General features: G+C 34.0%; 1 protein-coding gene across 14 annotated transcripts in view; it reads left to right on the top strand.

Moving 5' to 3' along the window:
• Positions 1–25499, top strand: part of KIF21A (kinesin family member 21A) — a 153017-nt gene that overhangs the window by 85511 nt on the left and 42007 nt on the right. For 9 of the 14 annotated variants that reach the window (XM_032248317.1, XM_032248327.1, XM_032248326.1 and 6 more), the window contains exons 8-17: positions 814–1009; positions 1686–1875; positions 2222–2285; positions 8299–8502; positions 13771–13809; positions 18150–18240; positions 18663–18780; positions 19197–19385; positions 19923–20122; positions 21997–22104. In XM_032248317.1, coding sequence (XP_032104208.1) covers positions 814–1009; positions 1686–1875; positions 2222–2285; positions 8299–8502; positions 13771–13809; positions 18150–18240; positions 18663–18780; positions 19197–19385; positions 19923–20122; positions 21997–22104 — 1399 coding nt within the window. The remainder of the gene's footprint in view (positions 1–813; positions 1010–1685; positions 1876–2221; positions 2286–8298; positions 8503–13770; positions 13810–18149; positions 18241–18662; positions 18781–19196; positions 19386–19922; positions 20123–21996; positions 22105–25499) is intronic. The other 5 variants (XM_032248319.1, XM_032248322.1, XM_032248321.1 and 2 more) reach the window with 1 other exon arrangement.

Here is a 25499-nt window from a genome sequence, read left to right as displayed (position 1 = left end):
GAAAAGATTGGAAGCAAGAGACTAGGAGGCTAAGATTATGATTGATAGGCATTGATTTTTCTACCGGGATAAGTAGACAGCTCCTTAATTGCAGTTTCTGCACATTTTTTTAAGTTAGTTTGTGAGTGTCCATTAGAATCTCCACGTCTGTTTCATTGACAAACATAGTAATTGGGGCATACTTAGCATTTCACTACCCTAATTTTTGATGGCTAAATCAGTTTATCATGACCGTAAAGTAATGTTTCTCACTTTTCCTGTGTAATCTGGCCAGAAGCTGGAGTTCTGATCATTCAATCACAAATGACAGGTTATATAATGAAACATAAGAATATACTAAGTACACTTTTTGTTCCACTGTGATTTGATTTTGGGTGCAATTCTTTGCTGACATCAAAAGTCAGGATATGGGTGATTAAATAATAAATTTTTAAAATACTGAAAGAATAAAATAATGAAAGAAATGGTTTTTGATTTTCAATTTAATATACTGTAGTTGGTTTAACTTTAGAATTACTATGTGCTGTTTCAAATCTTTTTAGCAAAGAGGTAAGAAATAAATGTTTGTGCTTGTGCTTTCTCAAGGTCACAGGCAAATAATATAAATTCGTTTCCCCAAAGTAAACAAAATCTTTTTCATTAAGACAGTCTTAAAGTACAGGGGCTTTTAAATTTGCTCAATTTTTTTTTTTTTTTTTTTTTTTTGTTTTTTTGAAGAGAAAATACTCTTCAAATGGCAGGAGTTTAAAAATGATCATTTTAGTATTTTAGTTGCTTTTATCTGTAAGCCTAATTATTATTTGTAACTTTCAGCCAAACAATCATGATAGCATGTGTCAGCCCTTCAGACAGAGACTTTATGGAAACGTTAAACACCTTGAAATATGCTAATCGAGCTAGAAATATCAAGAACAAGGTTATGGTCAATCAGGACAGAGCTAGTCAGCAAATCAATGCACTTCGTAGTGAAATCACACGACTTCAGATGGAGCTCATGGAGTACAAAACAGTAAGCAAATGAATTTGACTTTGCAGTTTGTGATACATCTAAGATGGGCACGTTCTGAACACAATAATGCCTTTTTGTGTTAGCTTACACATACGTGTCTCTGGTTATCATAATCGTGGCCTCCTTCCTTTTGGAGGTAAGAGTCTCTAGTTTTCTTCGTGGGTAGTCTTTAACTATATTCAGTCTAACCTAACAACTGTTTGTGCAAAAGTTTTCCTACTCAATAATATTTTTGTTTTTGAGGTGGAGACTACCTCCCAGGCTGTAGTGTAGTGGAGTGATCTCTGCTCACTGCAACCTCCACCTCCTGGGTTCAAGAGATTCTCCTGCCTCAGTCTCACAAACAGCTGGGATTACAGGCACCCAGCACCACACCTGGGTAATTTTTCTATTTTCAGTAGAGACGGGGTTTCACCATGTTGGCCAGGCTGATCTCGAACTCCTGACCTCAGGTAATCTTCCCACCTCGGCCTCCCAAAGTGCTGGGATTACAGGTATGAGCCACTGCACCTGGCTAATCAATTTCTTTAGTAACAAATGCATTGCGGAGTGTTCTACTAGAGGGGAAAGAATTTCTTTTGCCTTGGGATTGGTAAGATAAAAGGCATAGTCATAGAGTATGCTTAAACAAAACTCTTGGTTCCCGAGCCAACAAGGACGTATTTTCCTTTACTAGGGTAAAAGAATAATTGACGAAGAGGGTGTGGAAAGCATCAATGACATGTTTCATGAGAATGCTATGCTACAGACTGAAAATAATAACCTGCGTGTAAGAATTAAAGCCATGCAAGAGACGGTTGATGCATTGAGGTCCAGAATCACACAGCTTGTTAGTGATCAGGCTAACCAGGTTCTTGCCAGAGCAGGTATGTGAATAGGGTGGGATAAATGAGGGTTTAACTTCTGGACGGCAAGGAACATTCTTTGTGTTCACTGATTACCTAGCATAGTTGAAATAGAAATGCCAGTGTTTGTGTATACAGTCTGTGGTTTTAAGTGGAATACCTAATTTAAAAAAATAATAAATTATTATATAAACAAAATGTTCCCTTTGTATCATATTATCTTATGGTCTGCTTTAGAATGAAGGATAGAAAATTTACTGTAAAAATTGTGTTTTAAAGAATTGTTTTGTTTCCTTTTTTTTTTTTCTACTGTTTTGCTGGAGTCTTAATTTAAAGGAAATTTTTTATTTCATATTTTGTCTTTCAGGTGAAGGAAATGAGGAGATTAGTAATATGATTCATAGTTATATAAAAGAAATTGAAGATCTCAGGTATAGTTCATGTTCTGTAACATATAATACACATGTTTATTTTGGGTTTTGCAGTATTATAATATTTGTATTTGTTGGGCTTTGTTTAGCAGTTGTCTATGGTGATACTTCAGCCCTTTGGTCAGGTTAACGTTACGGGACTGGTTACTTATCTTTCCCTTAATGTCATATTCCAAGCTCCTTTCCTCCCTATTCTTCCTATATTATCATCCCATATTATTCTCCTACTCTTACTGCTGTATCCCTTATTGGGTGCTTGCCTCACTTGACATACGAAACAGGCAAAATTTATGTTGCTGAAGTTATCTTTGATGCCTTTCCTCCATATCCCTCTTCCCCCATCACTTGGGAATAGATCAGTATCTACACATCATCTCCAATTTTTTGAATCTCCTGTTCTCTTTTACATCTTCAGCTATTCTTATATGTAAATCATGGCATTCCTACTAATTTGCCTGCCCCTCTGTGGTACATCCTTTTACATTTCATACAAAATGCCACACATACTTGCATATGTCAACACCATGATGGGGGCTGGGGCAAGCAAGACATACAGAGTTCACACTCTAGGTTGGGCAGCATACATAAATCATCACATGCAGTAAACAGAATGACAGCCTTTAGTTAAAGGATGCCCATGCCTGTTGTAGGAATGTGGAGGGGACAAGATTTGGGGAATAGGGTTGGGAAAGAAAGGTTAAGTCAATTATATTTTCAGGTTCCATGGTTTGCCATGATGACTAAGCTATTTTTCTCTTGAGGGAAAACTCCAGTCAGCTTCATGGAGGAGCATCTTAGTAGTTCAAACGTCACTTCTGCTAACCATTGCAGAGCATAAGCAAATGGGAGGAGATCATCTTTCACAGTTACCCATTCTCTCCTCAGGCTATTCTAGAGGTTCTCAAACTGTGTGACAAGTACTATCTCCACTGTTTCTGCCTCCACAAGCCACAGTGGATCTCTTAAATGTTTCAAAAAGCAAAAACAAATGAAAACACATCCCAATGTGGCAATATAGTTATTTAAATATAACTTTATTCTGTGTATGTGAGTGTGTACATATATATGTTATACATATATATATATCATTTTTCATGCTTCATGTTTTTGGCAGAGATCTTTGGGACACTGCATTCTGTTTCTGCTCAGCAGCCAATCTGGACTTGCAATTTCTACCACATGTTGGCAGTACTGTTCCCTGCCTACTGCTAAAAATTTGTTCTCTGACCAGTCTTTCCTGATTTCGTTGACTCCATCTTTACCATTCCCTGAGACACAACTGATAGCTCTAATTTTTAATTCTTGAAGATCCTCTTCCTGCTCCTAGGCTGCTTCTCTTACCTCTTTTATTTCCTTGGCACTTGCCAATTGTTAAGGCTGATTGCCTGTTCTAGTTCTTATGCTCTCCTTCCTTTCCTCCGCTCTGTATTTTAAAGCTGTACCTTGGCCTATCTCACTATTAGGCAAATTGCTTGACTAGTGTCCTTATTTCCTAGAAAACCGTGTGAATCACTCCTTCTCCTTCTAGTGGCTAAAAGCAGCATCTAATATCGTCCTTCTTCAAAGTCTTGAGTTAAGACTATTCCTTCCTTAAGCCATTTAGAGAACAGAGATGACTCATGGGCCCTGTGTTCAATTGCTGATCAAATCTTTCCTGGTGTAAGTTAATACCTTGTTCCAGATTCTCAACTTGTCTCTGATGGTTCTTTAATTAGGCGTGTCCCACCCCTGGGGAGTAGTCTTCTAGAATGCCAGGATTATAATTTACATATGAGATAAGCCTAAATGAACCTTGAATTCAAATTGGATTACCTGGATTGAAATTTAAGCTTCTATTTATTAATAAGGTGTATGACGTTGGGCAAGTTACCTAACACCTCTGAGTTTTAGCTTATTCATCTGTAAGAATGAGATAATACCTGCTAATCTCAGAGTTGTCATGGGGCTCAAATAGAATAATAAGATATAAAGGTCCTTAAATATAAAGGTATCATAAAGACCTAAACTGTTATAAATATCTGGGTCCAAATTCTTACATTCTGTTTTTACCTGCTAAATCCTACTTCAACCTATATTTCTATCAAAACTGTATCTTAGGAAGATTTATTCACAGCTCTTTAAAATTAATGCAAATTTATGTTGAGTTATTGCTATTTGGGAATATTTCTATTTTGCCTTAGCATTTTATTATAAACTAATAGTAGTTACCATTTAATAAATTTACATGCCACATTACTTGTGATATGATAATAATCACTAATTAATTAATACTTGTGTTTTTCGGGACATGAAAAAATTAGTAGAAATTTTGAAAATATAGGAAAATGTAAGAGAAAATTAAAATCATGCTTATTCCCATTATTCTAAGAACTGATGTTAATGTTTTGATATATCTCTTCAATATTTTTCCAATGAATACTTTAACACAAATGACATCAGAGTGTATATTTTGCTTTGCTATCTATTCTTTGAGAAATGGTAATATAATATGAACATTTTTCAATGTTAAAAGTTTCTACAATGATTTTTGCATGGCTTCATATAGTACTGTCTTGTTGTAATTCATTTATTTAATTCTCAGCTGTTAATAATTACAGTGTTTCCAACTTTATGAAAAGAATGCTTATTATTTTTTAAATACAGCATGAGTCAGGGGACTTTTAAATTAATTTTGTCATTAATTCTCATAACAATCCTAGGGAGGTATATATTTTTGTCCCAATTTTACAAAGGGAAGAGTTGTGGCTTTTAGAGACTTGATGGCCCAAGATCCAGTGCATGACAGCTGGCATGCAAGCCCTCAGTGTGCTACTTCCCAAAGATGTTTGTACACTTCCCCTCATATCTCATTCCTTAGTCTCCTATTAAATGAAATGTGGGAAGTAGCAAGTGAGTGGCTGAGGTGTGAGGCTATTCGGCCCCACAGGGTCTTGGGGTGTCCCTTATGCTATGCTGAGGGGCAGGATCTGAGAAGTAAAAAGACAGGACACTGAAGAACTGGTGAAGAGCAGCTGGACTTGGGGGGCCATGTAACCTATGAGCAGAGATCACTGGGGGTCCCAAATGCCCAGAAGCAACTGTATTTATTAGGTACAAGCAGGCGGCAGGGTTGTAAGTGAGGTCATCATCTATAGGCTTAGTAACAGGGGATACATAATCATGTGAGTCACAAGCGAGGGGGTCACCCTATTATGTCACCTGGGCAGAGAGGTAGGCCGTGCACAGTTGGGGGCTGTGCCTTGCGCAGTAGTAAAGGGTCGTGTACAGAAAAGGAGTTCACCGCCATTAGATCATCGAGGCAAGGAGGTGGGCAATGTGCAACAGGTGTCGTGCGCAACATTTCTTATCTAGGGGCTGGAGACTTCAAAGGATTTCTAATAGAAGGATACTGTAAGCCAATGCAGTGTGAGCTGACAGACTTGTGCTCTTAAGATATTTATGGGATGATGATTTGAGCTAGCACAGAAGCGAGAAGAGACTGTCAGGGTGTACAGCCGCCATGACTGGTCACACCAGAGGGGTTCTTCTCCCTCGGTTATTTCCAGGATCTCAGGCCTGAGGCCTACTTTCCACAGGAACTGGATGCAAGGTACTACAACTCCTTCATCAGGAGGAGAGGCTCTTGCTCCAAGCCTGTCGTATAGTGTCTGCCCTTTCAGGCAGGGACGCCACTGCCTGGGTCTTTGGTTTTTGTCCTGGTCTGGCTGTTTTCCCATGTACTGCTTCTGTTCTGTGACTGCTTTAGGCATTCCTCCTACTACAAACTACTATATGGTTACATAGAAGGATTATATAAATCAGCACTAAGTGTGTCAGTACAGCTCCGACTACAATACCTATATGATTATATAGAAAGATTATATAGAACTAAGTATGTTAGATATAAGTGTTAAGTATGATTATATAAGCTAGATATATGTAAGCAGTAAGTTATACTTCAGGCACTAATTCTATAAACTAATATATGATTATATGTAAAGGATTATATTTAAAAAATAGCTGGGTAATAACACTATAAGATATTCTTCAGGCAGTAATTATGCCTGGGATCTGGACAGTTCTCCTTCTTCAGTGCCCATGGTGGGGTGTTACCCACATGAGGGAACAGGTAGAGAGAGAGAGAAAGAGATGGGGAAAGAGAGAGACATTTTCCCTGTAGCTCATACAAAAAGCAGATTCTGTTAATATACCCTGGAGTTGGTAGAGGTAATCCCTAAAAGACCTTCATCAGCACTAGGATCAAAGAAGCATTAGATATGCCCTACCAAATGCAGACTTTTAACATTAGGTAGAAATGCAAATTTTTAAATAAAATACCCACATTATTTATTACATAATAATAAAAAAGCCAATTAGAATACAGATCATTATTGTTAGCTGATTTATTATATTTTATTCATTCTTAGCATTCATTATTATGTACCCAGGCTTTGTAATAGAAATTAAAAATATAGAAAAATGTAATATGTTGTTTGCACTTTTCTATTGTTTGATAATCATGAATTTTAACTTTGAGTTTTTTACAAATTTTCTCTGAAACAATTTTGAGATCATTTAATGAACCTAGAAGTTTGTTCACAGCTATTTAACCATCTAAAAACACTGTAATTGTTCTACTCACATATGACATCACATTTATAATAAAACAATTTCATTAAAGAATGTGTTAGACTGGGTGGAGTGGCTCATGCCTGTAATCCCAACACTGGGAGGCTGAGGTGGGAGGATCACTTGTATCTGAGAGCTTGAGACCAGCCTGGGCAGCATAGTGAGACCCCGTCTGTCTCAAGCTATTTCAAGAGTAGAATGAATAATTTTTGTAGGCAATGAAAAAGCACTGAGCTGATTATGCCTTCCAGAGCTTAGTGGTTGCAAATAATCTATCATCTTTCTCTGAAATATTTGAACATATGGCAAAATTGCTTAGTAATATAGTGCTGACAAGAGAGATAGCTTGTATTTTCTCCCTATTTTTCTGTCTCAATCACTGTTGTGCCAAACTAACCTTGAAAATCTATTATATGTAAGTAAATACTTGTATTTTCGATGGTTTAAATCAAATGGAAATAAGGGAATTGGTCTAGAGGACTCTCTGAATCCTTTTAGTCTCAAGAGTCTAGGCTCTTTTAGGATTTCGTTTGGTGTCTTCACGTGTTACGATCAGTGTGTATATTATTCTCCTGTCATTATTAGGACTGCTTGAGCAATCAAAAGAATTTTTTCAATTATCAAACTCAAGTTTCCTTGGAGATACCATCTTTTCCCACACTATATTCAGGAGCCAGATGCCTGTCAGCCAGTTTGGGGCAAATTTGACAAATTATTCCTTGCAGAGTTTTGGAAATGCTATTATTGTGTGATGAATGGAGAACTGAAACTAAGGGGAGCATGATGCTTGTGTATTTTTTAAGTTTAAATAATGGTTTTACAAAGCAAGGACAACTGATGCCCACTGGGCAGAGCTCAAGTAACCTAATTAACACTAGCTTCAGAATATGTGGAATTCTTTTGAGTACTAAAATTATGATTGTAATTTTATAATTATTCAATCAGGAAATTTGAAAAATTTCTTAAACTTTGATGTTTGTCAGCATTAGTTTATAATTATTTTTATTACTTTGTGAGAATTTTATTTATTCTAAAAATCCTTATCTTGTAGCCATGTTGAAATGCATTTTGGAAAACTTTTTAGCCTGTAGACTAACTCATTTAAAATGTTCCTTCCTTATTGCTAGAGCAGTCAGATTCATAGAGACAGAAAGTAGAATGGTGGACGCCAGCAGGTGAAGTAGAGGGGCTATGGGGAAGCTAATGTTCAATAGGTATAGAGTCTCAGTATGGGAAGATGAAAAATTTCTGGAGTTGGATGGTGGCGACAGTTGCAGAACAGCGTAGATTTGCTAAGTGCTGCAGAGCTATACACTTAGGAAATGGTAGTGTGGTTCTCTTTACATTGTGTATTTTTATCCACAGAGAAAAATGCTCCATATTTAAATATATTTTTATTTGTTAGGGCAAAATTATTAGAAAGTGAAGCAGTAAATGAGAACCTTCGAAAAAACTTGACAAGAGCCACAGCAAGAGCGCCGTATTTCAGCGGATCATCAACTTTCTCTCCTACTATACTATCCTCAGACAAAGAAACTATTGAAATTATAGACCTAGCAAAGAAAGATTTAGAGAAGTTGAAAAGAAAAGAAAAGAGGAAGAAAAAAAGGTAGGATTATAAAATCACTGCTATATGAATCTCTATTTCTTTTTCAGGGTATTTTAATTTGCAATTATAAAGAGCATACATAGTCTCATGAGTATGTTAGCATATGAAATAAATCACTATGTTAGCTGAAATTACAAGTATATACTTTTTAATGGTTTATCTCTACTTATATGTAAGAAAAATAAATTTAATTATAATAATATGATAATGAATATTATTTAGACTATGACAATATAAAATTACTGTTAAAATTATTTTATTTCTTAAATAGCTGCTTTTGCATTCCATTCATTTTGCTTTTCGGCAAGGCTTGCTATCCCATTACAACTCAGTGTTTTCATTTTTTCCCCATTTCTTAATGCAATTAAGTAGTCTCATGGATATTTTCATCCCTGTCTAGATTAGTTTAACTAAAGGCTAAACTAATCCATCAGAATGTCATTTAATGTCATTTGGTCTTTTAAATAGTTTCTGCAGGGCTTCTGATTTGATTATATAAAATTATTTTTGCTATTTCAGGCTTTTTGAATTTTCCAACAAGGAGTTAATCAGCTTTTCACCACTGTTTTAGGCTTTCTCTTCCTTGCATCCTGATACTATGTCCCCCTGAAATCAACTGGGTGCAAGGCAGAGGAAGAAAGTGAAAATTTAACCACTTGTAATGTGTAAGTGGTTAAATACTCATAAATTCTTTACATGTTTACACATTGCTTCAATGGTGCAGTCAAATTACTTATGGAGACTATATTTTGACCATGCCAGTCAAATTAAATTTAAACATTTTTGGCTAGATATTCAAAAGGAAGCAAAGTCATCTTATTTGCCATGTGATTTGTTACAGGAGGAATGCTTTGTAGAATTGTTGTAGACATTTAGCCTACGTGCTGCTTTGTTCAGTTTATTTAGAAATGTATTTAGGCAGCCAGGCATTTCTTCCTGGAACACCCAGTTGATCAAAGTCATTGGAAGTTTAAACTCTTCAAATTAACTCTGCTTTCTGTTCTTGAGTTTAAAAAGAATAATTAAAACAAGGAATTACACATTATGGTTAGGAGGCATTGCAATATTGAAATTGCATTCTTGAGATATTAATATCTTAGATGTTTTTCATGGATCATTGGTTATGGCAGCATTAAGAAATGTATAATGATTAGCTCTCCCCTTATGGAGGGCGATTAAAACTGAAATAATGATCATAGGATTATTGAAACTAATGTTACCCAACTTACTGCTTGAATTAACAGGAGACTTGCACATGACTTGTCACTTACTTGTAAAATCCACTCTGTAGTTGGTTAAAATGCCAAATGGTATTTTTAAAGGTCTAGGTCATTTGTATTCATGATTAAGTAAGTATAAGCAAAGGTTATTTTTTAAGGTCACAACTGATCCCGCTCTTTCCTTTTGAAGTGAATTTAGAGATATTTCCTTAATCACCTGTTGAATATGACTAATGAAAAATAAATAAAGATCCCAATGGAAATCTCCGCTATTTTTGACATTTTAATAGTGATTGTGACTAATTCAGTGATTATGGTAGTTGTAATAATTATTACAATAAAATTAATAGTAGATGTTAATAGTAATAAGAACTCACCAAACAACTGGATTTAAACATAAAAACCTAAGTGAAGAAAATTTATTTCCTAACAAAAAGACACTTAATTAGAGATAAAATATTTGTGAGCAAGCCAGATAAGAAATGAATGATAGCTTAGAATGAGAAAAACAAACTAATACTTTCTAAAAATTAATACACCTATAGGGTACTATATGAAAACATTTTTAAGAGCATTTTCACATATGCTATAGTGTACCTTTGTACACTGACACCTATATAATTTGTGAACCTAAAAAAATTTTTCTTGTGCATGATACAGCATAACTATAAACATTTTTAAGAGCCAACTTATAAATTGTTATTGCTACATATAAAAAATTATAACATTTAATAGAATATGTCTTACCCTTGGATTAAAAAATGAAAACCCATTCTGTTTTACTCAGTTTGATAAAGTATTTTGTTCATCATACTTCGATCCCAATAACTTTCAACTGTATACAATAGCAATTTCTATTTTTAAAATGTAGGTAAGCCCTCAGTTAGCCAACAGATTCCCTACTAGTTGGAAAAACAAAACAAATATACAATAAACCTAGAGTTCCACAAATGTTCAGGACAGCAGCTTTACTAAAGTTAGTGCTCAGTCTTCTGCAGGAGCTTCTTGGGACTGATAGTCCTGTTTGGATGCATTGATTCTGGTTGAGTTGCATTCCATGCTTCATGTTTATCTATTTTATTTGTCAGAGAGGGCATTGCAAAATGTGGGTCTGCCTCAACCTTACACACACAGGACATTCAATTAAAAATCAATTGTTTGAAACTTTGGACTAATTTTCTTCTAGTAAGTGTTATAAATACATGGTGTCCAGATTTCCCAGCTCACTCACATGAAATGACTTCTGCCCATTTTATAGTATGGTAAGAATAATTCAAAATGGAGCAAGAAAAGGCAAGAAAGGGGAAAGAACTTTCTTTCCCTCTTATGGGTGTAGGCCAATCGTTGGGGGAAAAATAGGAATTTCTGCTTTAGCCATTCGTTCTTACTGACCTTCCTATGTCCCCATGCTACCTTGATCCATTCCTCCCTTATATGGGCCAGTTCTCATGTAATTCTGCCCTACCCTGAAGTGTTCCCAGTTTCAAAATTATCTGCTTTATTCTCTGATCTCCTTAAATTCAAACTCAGGAGCAAAGCCATTTGACTAAAGGAATTCATACCAGTGGAAATGACTGAAAACCAGTAAACTTCCTTTTTAGGGTTGTTTGGAATTTTGAAAGAGGATACATTAATCCATACAACAAAATATGTTAGGCAGCATAATCGAATGAAAAAAAGATAGAGTAGGAAAGATTTTTTTTTTAACCTTCCTGTGTTCGTGAGTTTCTAAAATCTATCTGGGACTTGCTTGACGTTTGGATTCAGTCCTTCTAAGCCGTCCTGGCTTTCATAGCTGCCTCCTTTCTTTGTCACTGAATTCACAAATTCTTTGGAAGCTCTGTGTCTTTTAATTTGTTGTTTTGTGTTGTAGATTTTTGGTTGCAGTGGCTACAGGGCCTCTGACAATGTAAGAGTTGATAGGAAGAGTGGTAACTAGATCATTTTTATGTCAGAAGCTGCATTTGTGTTTAAGAAGGATACCACAAATGCCGTTTGAAAGTTTCACCTTCTGTATCAAAGTCTTTATCAGAATTACAGCTAATAGCTAATATATGAGGTTTTAAGGTTTGCTCTTCTACCTTTTTATGCTTATTTTCTGTTGAGCTGTAGAATAATCCAGAGGTCTAGATAGTAAGAAAATAAGGAAGTTTCAAAGATTATGGATGTCTTATTGACCAGGTTATCATCCTCTTAATAATTGAATAAACTATGTTGCATATCTTTCAGTTATACAAATGTTAGAATGGTTGGCAAAAATTGCCATTCTTTCTCTTTAACTGTAGAAGAAGCATTGTGGGAACTAAGTGAAGTAAAAACTGATCTCCTTTAAGCTATGGAGAGGTGTTAGATTATTAGTTTATTTCTCTGTCCCTTCATTGTCTTTTTGAACTATTGATTGTAATGGTTTTTAAAAAGGCAATTTAGGAGGCATCTAAAGTTTATGTACTTGCTAGCTCTTATCAGCTATATATTTTAATATAGCTTTCTTGTACAAACTAACAAAAGTATATATATTGAAAATAGAAAATCTGGGTTCTTCATGAGGGAACCACATCCTCTGAACCATTGTAGTTCATTATCATTAGTATAGGCCTAGAGTACAGATAAAAGTTTTTAGCATTTTTTTGTGTATATGGATGAGGAAAATTTACCATTCGCACATTAAATCCCATATTTTTGGATATCTAGCTTTAAATGACTTGTAATATAAAAAACTTCGCTCATCAATCAGACTGCACTGATTTGCATTTAGTGGTGTTGGGTTGAAACTCTAGAAACACACTGATTTCTTAGGCAGTGGCTTTACTTTCCTTTTTCTAATCACTATACTGGACCATTTGATAACTGGTATATATTACTTAGTAGACAATTTCTCAGAAAGATTGCTAGTCTCGTCTTAAAATGGTGCTATATAAGTTGATGTGAAAATAATCACAGACTAATAAATAAGAATCACATGGGAGCATATATGTTATGAAACTAAAATGAAAAACTGGCTTGATGAAATAACTCGTACCTCTGATTCAGTCTCTTCATTCCAAAATATTGATGATTCTGGAAAATATTTTTGGAATTCTGGGCAGAAGTGTGCTATCTCAGAATTGCCATATACTTAGAGCCTAGCACATCTATCTTTTTGTCTACATGACAGATATTGTTATACAGTACATTCCATTATGTAAAGATCCCTAAGTTTTAATATTGAATATTCTTTTTTTTTTTGAAACCCTTTACACATAGTATTTCTTGTATTTTTTTTTGGTTAAAAAACGTTCTTACTAATGGAAAGTACTACATTTATCCCCACCTCTTTTTTTTTTGCCACTATTGCCTTACAGATACGCCCTTTCAGTAGTTTATAATACTTAGTAAACTCTTTAATCCTAATATAAAATTTTATTTTCAATTAATAAAATTACAGCTTTTCACAGATGTCATAACAACCATATTCATTTGCCTGCAATACCATTTCATGTATAACTTTGAAATCAGATTTTTTTTAGATTTAGTGATATTCATACATAGTATATTAAAACAGAAAGTATGTTTTTAAAAGTAGTATCCTAGTATGTAGTATTAGCAGTATTTTCATATTATAGTATAAAGGCATTACTTTGTGAAATTCTTTTAATGATGCCATTGAAAGTTCTTCCGTAAAGGTTTAAAAGAAAGAGAACATTATTGAAAGTGATCTTTTTTAGGGGGAAGCTGAGTAAATTGATCAGACTAAGATAATAATGGCATCAAATCATGCCTGATCCTTGTCACTTTTATAAATTGAAACTATACATTTTGCTGCTGCATAATTTCAACTGATAGTCTACTCTTCTTAGATATAATGCTGCTTGATTTTCTACTTACTTTTTATTCATACAAATGTATTGCCTTTTTACTGTGTATTGTCCTTTGATGATATCTTTTAAAATTTATTTTAAAGTCTCCAAGCTCATGTATCATTTTTACCTTCTTATCACTTTCGCTTTTTACTGTCTGGTTTGTCCTTCATTGGCTTGGCCTTCCAATACTGTGCCTCGTGATTTTGAAGGCTACAGAAACTTGAGGAAAGCAATCGAGAAGAAAGAAGGTTGGAATATTTCCCAGGTTTTTTATTAAAATGTCATTTAAATACTTAGTTGCCATTCACAAGGAAATGTGTTATAGAATTATAGATTGTTTCACACTAGATAAGCTGGGGTGCTCCTAAAAGTAATGATGATTTTATAAAAATAACAAGAACACTGTAATACATTTTTAAGAAAATACTTTTTAACAATCAAATTTTCACTAGATACTTGAATTAAAATTCAGGCTGTTTCATGTGATTACAGAACTAATTGTTGATTGTGATGATTTACCTTTTGTAGGATAAATATAACCCTAAAACCGCCACCATTTGATTTACTTAAAAAAAGAAAAAAATGACAGTAATTCTTTGTCTTATAGAAACTTGTTAGCAGAGCAGAAAATGACATTTTGTTGTAGCACATGCTTAGTAATGGGTGGGCCTCTGTCGCTCTTCTTTATTTGGTATAATCTTTACTGGAAAAAAAAAAAAACATTAAAATGACAACAAACAAAAGGAAACTGTGGCCTTATCACAAGTAAGATTTATAAGACATTACTAAGGTTGAAATAGAAAAGCAATTTTTGCTTTTAAAAATGTATTAAAGTGGACATCAAAAACAGGATATTTGCTTTTTTTCATTTGAAGCTCGAGCAAAATTTAGAATTATATTCTTGATCTCTCTAAAAAATTTACATTTTACTGATTCAGAATTGTAATTATTTAACCAAGGATCAAGTGGTATTTTCTGTCTTTTCGCAACTTTTCTTCATAGATTTTCCTAAACAAGTCTCCAAATTACATAGTCAAATGATTAAGAAAATATATTAGTTTCAAGGTATTATTTAACTATATTGGAATACCTACTTTAGAAATTCATCTTTTACTTAAAAATAAGAACTAGAGAACTTACACTATGCAATTAGTTAAATGAATATCTTTAAATATCCTAAAGCTTAAAATTTATTTCTTTAAATTATTTTATAATTTACATTTTATAATTATATTTAGTATGTTATATAGTATTCTAAAGTTTTTATACTTATATGCCATAAGTCCATAGGTTCTCTAAAATATTCTATACTTAGGCTATAATTTTAATTTTTTATACGTCACACTATAACTCACCTAAGCAATACTTATTTAGGACAAGCTGTTTATTGATGAAATTAAATTAAGACACTACAATTGTGAAATTTCTTCTATTCTGAAAGGTCAAAATAAGATGCATCATTAAAGTTGTGTTTGGAAGCATTTAATCACCGTAGAATATTCAAGTCCTTTAAATGTAGTCAGTGAAAGGAGTTTACTTCCAACTTTATATGATCCCTGAAGGATAGCAAAAGCAGAGCGGTTTGGTCGTTACAGAATAACTTCTCAAACATATACAGATCTCATAGGAATTTTGATAAAATGCAGATTCTGGTTCAGTAGGGCTGAGGTGGAGCCTGAGATTATGTGTAAGCAATAAGCTCCTAGGTGATGCAGATACTTCCAGTTTGTGAGCTGAACTTTGAGATGGTCTGGGAGTCAGGATAACTGGTTTTAGTCCTCTTGAGGGTATTAATTTCTCCAGGCCACAGTTCCCTTTTTGTTTGTCAAATGAATTGGCTAATTGCTAATGTTCCTTGTAGCTCCCAAGATTCTGATTCTATATAAAGCACAAATTTAAATATCTTCCATTGCTACTTAGATACTTTTTTTAGGTATCAATTTGCCTCAGTTTACTAAGGAAAACTTGAAATATTTGCGAGATAAAAATTATAACTATCAACTTGTATTTTAAAAGCTTAAGCCTTTAAATTAATAATGTAAAGTTATAACTGCTGATTTTTCTGCATCAGAAGTAGCGTGAATGACTTATATGAGTTAATGTAGACGTGAAAGATAGCATTTGTTTAACTGGATATCAGTGACTTGGAGTGGGGAGTAGAAGGATATGTTGAGTCAAGTGTTTGGAATAAGGTGGTTGTATGGCTGTAAACTTAAGTAAAATGTGATTTGGTTGGAACTTGAAGTAATGCAAGAATGGACAATAATGAAAACTGTGTTTTGTAGCAGTCACAGTTGAGAAATGGAGACTACAGAGGGGAGGGAATTGCGAGACCTGCTAGGGAGACGTCTCCCTAACAAATTGTCCTTTCCTAGCCCTGCGCCTTAGACCTAAACCTCAAGTATAGCACTGTTCAAGTACATGCTGCTGGCCTTTTAATTTATGATTGGATGAAGGGGGAATTTTTTTCTAGATTTTCAGCTTGAACTGCCTGATGGTGGAAAATCAGCAGTCTTAGTATATCATAAGCAACCTAAGAGAGGCATTAAGTATATCACATAAAATTATTTCTTGTTTATCATAAAAGCTATTTCTAGGTGGTTCCTAGTTTTCTTCAAGCTCATTTTTCTCCATCCAAATTATTTAACAATACTCATGGAACCCTGTTACAATTTACTTCATTCATTTCCAATTAAGACTGTTGTATTAGTACTCCTACTTATACTTCCTTCTCTCTCCATATATGTGCTGTCTCCCATGCATCTTTATGCGTCTTTCAAAGTGTACCCTTCTGCTCCAACCGAGCTAGTGCATGAGACACATAGGCATGTTCAAACAGGTGTTCATGCATAGTCACAGGGATTGATTTATTTAACAAACATTTACTACACAGTTATTATGTGCCAGGCCCTGGATACAGGGATGTATTGTGTAGGCAAACAGACAGGATCTCTTTCCTTAGGAAGTTTACTGCCTAGTGAGAAATACAGACACTAAATAAATAATAAAATAAACATAAATGGCAAACTCTGAAAAGTGCTTACAAGAGAAAAGTTTTATATTCATAGTGCACTAAATACAAAAATAATCCCTGAAAATAGAAACCTAATCATTAAAGTTATAGTTATAAAAGGATCTAAATGAGATTAAGATTTTAGCCTAAAACTAAAAATAAATCCATGTATTAGGGAAATTATTGAATATAGAAGAATATATGAAAAAATGACAACTGTTATTAAGCTATTCTGATAAAGTTTTTAAGTTTTTTTCTAGAAGAATTTTACTTGAAGAATAATTTTACTTGAATTTTTTGAGATTTATTTATTTATTTATTTATTCATTCATTTATTTTTTGAGACAGAGTCTCGCTCTGTCACCAGGCTGGAGTATAGTAGAATGATCTCGGCTCAGTGCTACCTGTGCCTCCTGGGTTCAAGTGATTCTACTGCCTTGGCCTCCTGAGTAGCTGGGATTACAAACACTTACCACCACGCCCGGCTACTTTTTGTATTTTTAGTAGAGACAGGGTTTTACTATATTGGCCAGGCTGGTCTAGAATGGCTGACCTTGTCATCTGCCCGCCTTGGCCTCCTAAAGTGCTTTTTAATGATTTAAAAATGCTACTGTAGCAAAAAAGGAAATAGTTCACATGCAGATTTGTTTAAAGTCAACTTTCTTAATATTTTTTAGCTTAATTTAATATGTGAGTCTAGTGATCAGTAGTATAATTTTTGTGCATAGTTGATTGCTAAGCCCACAAAGAATTAGTTATTTGGGTGTACAAAACTTCTGTCTTTTCCTCAGGGCCACCAGGGCTGAATTAATTTAACTATAATAATTCCCTGACATCAGTATGTAGTTATGGCTGTAGGTACTAGGTAACTGAAGAAGAGAGCTTCCAATTATAAGGTGAATCTTATGGCAGATCCTGGGGTTTTCTATTCAATCAAAGGACAGCCTGAACTTCAGTTTTTGGTATGCAAAGACCCATTGTGTGAGACTATAATGAGAAATGGTCTTGTGCTGTATGGACTGCCTAAGAAAAAAGAGCCTGTGCCAGTACCTGAAGAAGACCTGAACGCAATGATGGTATAGCTAGCGTAGACAAGTTTACTATGGGCAGATTGAATCTGGATCTTTAAATTTACTCTTAAATGTATTAGGACATCAATAAAAATGTAGTTTTAAAAATATCTTTGTATTTATATGAGAGAAGATTTTGGATTCAGATGAGAAAACAAAAATGTTTGATTGCTTTTGAATTTAAGGCGCCTTACATTCTAGTTGATTGGCTGCTACTGTGACTAGTTCTTAGGGTTGTATAGGTCTCATGCTTTAGGACATAATCTATTCCTCAGTGTTTTCTGAAAATAAGCTTTTCTCCAAAGATATACATCATTATACTATTGATTGATTGGCAATTTCCATTTTTCTCCAAAGCATCAGATAGAATAGTTTTGCTCACTTAAGTGACCAACATTTAAAGTTTGTTTTCACAAATCATTGATGGCTTTTAAAAACCTGAGAGAAACAAATTAATAATTTTCTTTTCTACTTTAACTCTATACCCTTATGTTCCTTTTTATAGTGTGGCTAGTAAAGAGGATAATACAGACACTGACCAAGAGAAGAAAGAAGAAAAGGGTGTTTCAGAAAGAGAAAACAATGAATTAGAAGTGGTAAGTATGAAAGAATGAACTTGTCAGTTTTAGTAACCAAATTTGGTTGTTCTTGGTTGTTGATAACATACTAACTTATATGTAGACAAGTGAACTGCTTATGATGCATCCTGTTCAATCTATTTCTTTGAAGGTGTTTCTTCAGAAATATGTGCTGTAAAATATGGCAACTCTCAATCTTGTGTATTGTGAAAGCATTGTTTTTGTGGGGCAGGGGTAGAATACTATGAGAGATGACATACTTTTTGGTTTAAGACAAAATTATTATGTAATAATCTTAATATCTTGGAAGGATTTTTTTTATACTGATGAAAAGTGAATTTTTTAATGTTTTGTACTTTGTACTCCAGCAGCCTCTCTCAATGAGGAAATCAGTTTGTTTTGCCAATATTGTGCTGTTAATTTTCAAAATCACATTTTAGGAAGAAAGTCAAGAAGTGAGTGATCATGAAGATGAAGAAGAGGAGGAGGAGGAAGAGGAAGATGACATTGATGGGGGTGAAAGTTCTGATGAATCAGACTCTGAATCAGATGAAAAAGGTACCTGCCCTTCGATATGAGGGCAAAAATTCATTTTGGAAAGTTGTTTAAACCATGACAGAAAACTCTTAACATTCTCTATTTCATACTTGATGAAAGCAGCTTTTGTGACTGCTGACCTACATTTTGCCTTCCAAGGCTTATGTGCTAAATGAATGAGTTACTTCCCTTATTGGATTTAGTCATTGTGTGAGTTCCATTCTTACCTAGTACAAATAGTATTTATTGTCCCTGACCAAAATGAACACTTTTGTTCTCATTCGCCTTTTGGTTTTTGGTTTATCTAGGAAATTTTTCTAATAACTATTGAGTGAATAAAAATACCTGGTTGATGGTTTTTATGCTCTTGCTTGAAAGCTGGAATTCTGATATTTTGACCTAGTCCCAGGGTTTTTATTTTCTTCTTTTATAAATAGCCAATTACCAAGCAGACTTGGCAAACATTACTTGTGAAATTGCAATTAAGCAAAAGCTGATTGATGAACTAGAAAACAGCCAGAAAAGACTGCAGACTCTGAAAAAGCAGTATGAAGAGAAGCTAATGATGCTGCAACATAAAATTCGGGACACTCAGCTTGAAAGAGACCAGGTGCTTCAAAACTTAGGTAAGATTTATATTTAATTCAAATGAAAGTTCAAGCTAAATCTTCAAAATGGGTTTTTATCTTTTCCTTTAGAAGAAAAAAATAATAGAAGCCATATGAAACCATTTTTTGTTGTTTACTTGTTTTTACAAATCAAAGTTTGTACCTTTTATTTAAAAGTTATATGTAGTCTGTAAATACTTTCTGGTCACATTATATGTTAGTTTGTCTCATAATGTTAAATATTGTTATTTATTTTGTTTTTTTTATACCGATGTCTGCCTAGGCTATTTACTTATTTTATGCAAATTTATGATTGTTTTAATGTTTTGACTTATGTTGGGGACATTTTAAAATAACATATTAATAAATAAGTTTCAGTAACCATTGAACATGGTAAGAGTAGATAATAAAAGGGAGAATGATTAAAAGACACCCTGGGCTTCTGTGATTTTGGTGTTTGGAAGTAGCTTTTCTTTTAGGATGTGGGCTGTAAATCTGTGAGATAAAAACTTGTGTCTCACAAAAAACATATAAAAATATCTTCTGGTCATTTAGGCTCGGTAGAATCTTACTCAGAAGAAAAAGCTAAAAAAGTTAGGTCTGAATATGAAAAGAAACTCCAAGCCATGAATAAAGAACTGCAGAGACTTCAAGCAGCTCAGAAAGAACATGCAAGGTTGCTTAAAAATCAGTCTCAATATGAAAAGCAATTGAAGAAATTGCAGCAGGATGTGATGGAAATGAAAAAAACAAAGGTATGATTATTTTTTCCATTAACATTTGATGTTCAGTATGCTTTTGTCACTTGGGACAAAAAATAAACAACTATTGTGGTTCTTTCCATATTTGATAACGGTAACCCAATCTTCCAAATGAAGTACTTTCCTTTGGCAATTAGAAGTTGTTTCTGAGAGTCATTCCTCATCAAAGCATTTCTTCAGAATAGATGAAAATCATTGATGGATATTTCTTCTCTTAAAACTCTTATGCAAGCTTAACAAAAGTATAAAATATTTCAAATATGTAAGAAAGCATAGATAATAACATACCAAACACTGTATCCACAATCTAGCTTAAAATATTAAACATTATAGATGTATACTAAGCCTTCTGTTATCTCTTCCTGATTATATTCCCCGTTCTCCAATAGTTAATAACTATCTTGAATTTAGGGTTTATCATTCCTATACACAGAAGAGCACTAATTTTCTTCCCCTGTCCAAAGAGAGTGTGTGAATCCTGATCTATCTGTTTTTATTGTGGGATCAATTATTCTTTACAACTATCATGAAAGTCAATGTAGTTTTCCTAAAATAGCAAATATGCAAGTGATTTGGAAATCACTTCATCACCTCCGCATGTTGTCTCACTGGAAGGCCTTCAGGAGCATTAACACACATGGAGCTGTCATCTCCTATGTTAACAATGCTTTCTTCTTAAATATCTTCTCAAGGGCTTGCCTGAGGCTGCTTTATGGTTGACTTTTTTTTTCATAAGTCTAAAATAACTATAAAAAGTACAGTATAGTAAATACATAAACCAATTGTATAGTCATTTATTATCATTATCAGGTATTTTGGACTATATGTAATTATATGTACTATACTTAATATGACTGGCAGCACAATAGGCTTGTTTATATCAGCACTACCACAAACATGTGTAATGCTTTGTACTGTGATGTAACAACATTATTACATCACTAGGCAATAGGAATTTTTTATTTTTATTTTTTTTATTTTTGAGACAGAGTCTCTCTGAAGCCCAGGCTGGAGTGCAATGGCACAATCTCGGCTCACTGCAATCTCCTCCTCTTGGGTTCAAGCAATTCCCCTGCCTCAGCCTCCTGAATAGCTGGGATTACAGGTGCCTGCCATCATGCCTGAATAATTCTTATATTTTTAGTAGAGACGAGGTTTCACCATGTTGGCCAGGCTGGCCTCAAACTCTTGACCTCAGGTGATCCACCCGCCTCGGCCTCCCAAAGTGCTAGGATTACAGGCGTGAGCTGCCATGCCCAGCCTGGTAATAGGAATTTTTTAGGTTCATTATAACCTTATGAAACCACTGTCTTAAATGTGGTTCATTGTTGAGTTAAATGTTATGAGGCACATGACTGTCATTAGATTATTACGTTATGGAGTTGCTAATAACAACAGTAGCTAAAAGGTATTAGGTGCTTATTAAGTTGTTGAGAATTTAAGTGCCAGGTACTGTTAAAATGCTGTGTAGGTATTAACTTGTTGAATTCTCACAAAAATCCAATGCTGTGGAAATATTATTTCCATCTTATGGATGAGCAAACCAAAGCCTAAAGAAGTAAAGTAATTCGATTAAGGTCACACAACTACTGATAATAAGCTAAGTATTAAGATTTCAAGTTGTAGAACAACTGAACATTGAATACAAAAATATAGAACACTAAGCAATTTAATATAAATGTATTAGAAATAAAAATATATAAATCCCACAGAAGTAAGAGTTGACCATTTTAAATGTGCAGCAAAACTACGTGTTTCTATGTTAAGTATTTGGAATTCTAAGAGCTTTCATATATCCATATATGTGGTTGATTTAATGAATTTTGTGACAGAGTAATTTCAATAGATGTATATACCTAATTGATTAGGTTCGCCTAATGAAACAAATGAAAGAAGAACAAGAGAAAGCTAGACTGACTGAGTCTAGAAGAAACAGAGAGATTGCTCAGTTGAAAAAGGATCAACGTAAAAGAGATGTGAGTGGATTTTGACTCTCAGTTATATAAGAAAACTATACATTGAAAAAGATTGTTTAATAAATGGAAGAAAAATTTCTGGTAACCGTAACTACCAATTGCTGGTTAAGGACAATAAATAAGCATACATTTTATAAAATGTAATTTATTATAGTATGGGGATTATAGTAATTCAGTATGGGTTCATAAAAACACTGTAATATTCTAAACTTTATGTGAGGCTTATTTTCCAGATTATGATATAGAAGTAAATGGTAAGAATGACTGGTTATCTCTAGGGTGAACAGGGAACTAGTTGTAGTATTATAGAAGATAGCAAGTTTAGGATGGATCTCAAGAATATTTTATCACTAGAGGTACTTAAAAATAATCCTAAAGTAATGACCAGCCCTTATTAGAAGAGGCTTTTCTAAGAACTATAAAAATTTTTGTATCCTTTGACTCAAGATTCTACTTCCATGAATTTAGATGAAGAAAATAAGCTAAAATAAGGAAAAATGCCATGCATTGAAATCCTCACTTTAGGATTCTTTGTAATTGCGAAAAAAGTAAAAACAACCAAGATACCTGACAGTGGGAAGAATGGTTAAAGAAATTGTGGTCCATTCCATTTATTCATCCATTAAAAATTAGAATTTGGAAACTGTATGCCTATCTGAAAAATGATCATGCATTAAGTGTAAAGCGTGGTCATTTTTCAAAGAATTGTGTGCTTGATTACAGTGAGGGAAAATTGAAAGGATACATCTCAACATGATAATTGTAGTTGTATTAGGGTTATAAGTTATTGATGTTTTTTCTTGTTCTTTCCAAAATTTTGGCAATATGAATATTTCTTTCAGATGAAAAATTATACTTAGATTTTTTTTTCTTAAAATAAGCAGCTAGGTGCAGTGGCTCACTCCTGTAATTCCAGCCAGCACATTGAGAGACTGAGGCAGGATTGCTTGAGCCCAGGAGTTGAGCCCAGGAGTCTAGACTAGCCTGAAAAACAACATAGCAAGATTCTCTCTTTGAAAACAGCAAGAAAAGAGGCCATCATTTTTTCCCCTATTATTGGTTACGTTTCAGCTGTTATTCCTTTTTACTTGCTCAACTTTTCCTAGATCCTCCCTGGAAAAATATGAGCATACAGAATGTTTTATAAAATGGAAATCAATTTTGGGTTGTAAAGAGAAAAGGGGATAGAGACAAGGGGGTAATGAGGTAGAAAAGTTGATATTTTGGCCAGATGACTCTCCTATTTTGGCTATATTTATTTCTTTTTATTTCCTACTATGTCAATGTATTTTAATAATCAGTGTATTTGTCACAATTAATTCCTGGGCCTTTAAAATTTTGTTTATATCAATTTGTTCCTACTAAAATCAAGTAGAAGCACATTCTAACATATTGCCTATTCTTTTTTTCCTATTTTTTTAAAGTTGAAATACAATTCATATATCCTAAAATTTACCTTTAAAAATATACAATTCATGTTTTTAGCATATTTAACAAAAGTGTGCAATGATCACCACTATTTAATTCCAGAACATTTTTATTGCTCCAGGACGATACACTATACCCATTGGTAGTCACTCACCATTGCCCCTGGCCCCTGGCAGCCACTAACATTTGGGGTCTGTGGATATTGCATCTAAATGGAATCATACCAGATGTGGCCTTTTGTGTCTGGCTTTTTTTGTTTTTTTCTCTTTTGAGACAGAGTCTCACTCTATTACCCAGGCTGGAGTGCAATGCATGATCTCGGCTCACTCCAACCTCAGCCTCCCGGGTTCAAGCCATTCTCCTGCCTCAGCCTCCTGAGCAGCTGGGACTGCAGGCATGCACCATCATGCCTGTCCAATTTTTGTATTTTTAGTAGAGACTGGGTTGCACCATGTTGGCCAGGCTAGTCTCGAACTCCTGACCTCAAGTGATCACCCCTCCTTGGCCTCCCAAAGGGCTAGGATTGCAGATGTGAACCACTGCACCCAGCTGTGTCTGGCTTCTTTTATTTAACGCAATGTTTTCAAGGTTCAGCTATATTATAACATGTATTAGCACTTCATTTTTTTTTTATGATTATATAGATAGAATACATTTTGTTTGTCCATTCATCAGTTGATAGGCATTTGGGCTCTTTCCATTTTTTGGCTATTTATTTTGTATTTAATAAAAACCTTGGGATAACAGGAATAATTTCGTTACAGTATATCCTTCTTATTTATTTATTACTAATTCATATAAGATATAGGGAGATCAATATTGAACTCTTGGGATGGACTTTTGAATCTTTCCATGACATGATGCCTATGTTCTTTTATAAAGACACAATGCTGCCTAATCACATATAAAGCTAACATTCATACTCCCTCTCTTTTTTATTTGTTGCCTTGTGTACATATTGATCTCCTTTTAAAATTGTTCCTTGTCATATTCATCTTTGAACCCTTAGAAAATTCAGGATAACATTTACATGCCATTCAAAAATATGAATGAGCTTGATATTTGATTTTTAATAGGAAGAGATTTAATATAGTAACAAGTTTCAAACTATATGATAATTTTAATTTTTGATAATCCATTTATTTAAAAAACATTAATTTTGCTTTTATATCAATCATTTTGGTAGGCAATTAAGATATGGCTGTGAGAAGATAAAGTCATTATCTCAAATAATTTCCATCTGATGAGACAGAATATACATAAACATAAAATGAATGATCTGTTTGACTTTGCAAACCAAGGGATTATTTCTTAAATAACATAATTTATGTACTAGAAAATTTGTAGTCAACTCTAATTACTAAACTTTGCCCAAGATCACAGAATTGAATAAATGATAGAACTGGAGTTAAGATGTAAGTTCTTTCTTTTTTTTTTTTTTGATATGAAGTCTGGCTGCCCTGTCATCCAGGCTGGAGTGTAGTGGTTCGGTCTTGGCTCACGGCAACCTTTCCCTCCTGGGTTCAAGCAATTTTCCCGCCTCAGCTTCCTGAGTATCTGGGATTACAGGCACATGCCACCATGCCTGGCTAATTTTGTATTTTTAGTAGAGACAGGGTTTTGCCATGTTGGCCAGACTGGTCTCGAACTCCTGACCTCAAGTGATTCTCCCACCTCAGCTTCCCAAAGTGCTGGGATTACAGGTGTGAACCACTGCCCTGGGCTTTTGAGTTCTTTTTTAGTCCAAAATTTTTTCTTAAATTATATCCCTGTAGAATTGCTTGAAGTAATCCTAATTAGTCATCTTTTTCTTTAAGAGAACCTAGAAACAAAATTGATAGTCAATACAGACTTGTTTTACTGTCCATTTACTTTATCCACCAGAAGATCCATAGTTATTATAAAATACTAATAAAATTAATATATATTCTTCCTATGTCTAAAACAATTTATAATTATTGTATATA

This window comes from Sapajus apella, unplaced genomic scaffold, assembly GCF_009761245.1.
Source record: "Sapajus apella isolate SASKATOON/1434 unplaced genomic scaffold, GSC_monkey_1.0 scaffold66, whole genome shotgun sequence".
NCBI classification, from domain to species: Eukaryota; Metazoa; Chordata; class Mammalia; order Primates; family Cebidae; genus Sapajus; species Sapajus apella.
This window is presented reverse-complemented; position numbering and strand designations above follow the sequence as displayed.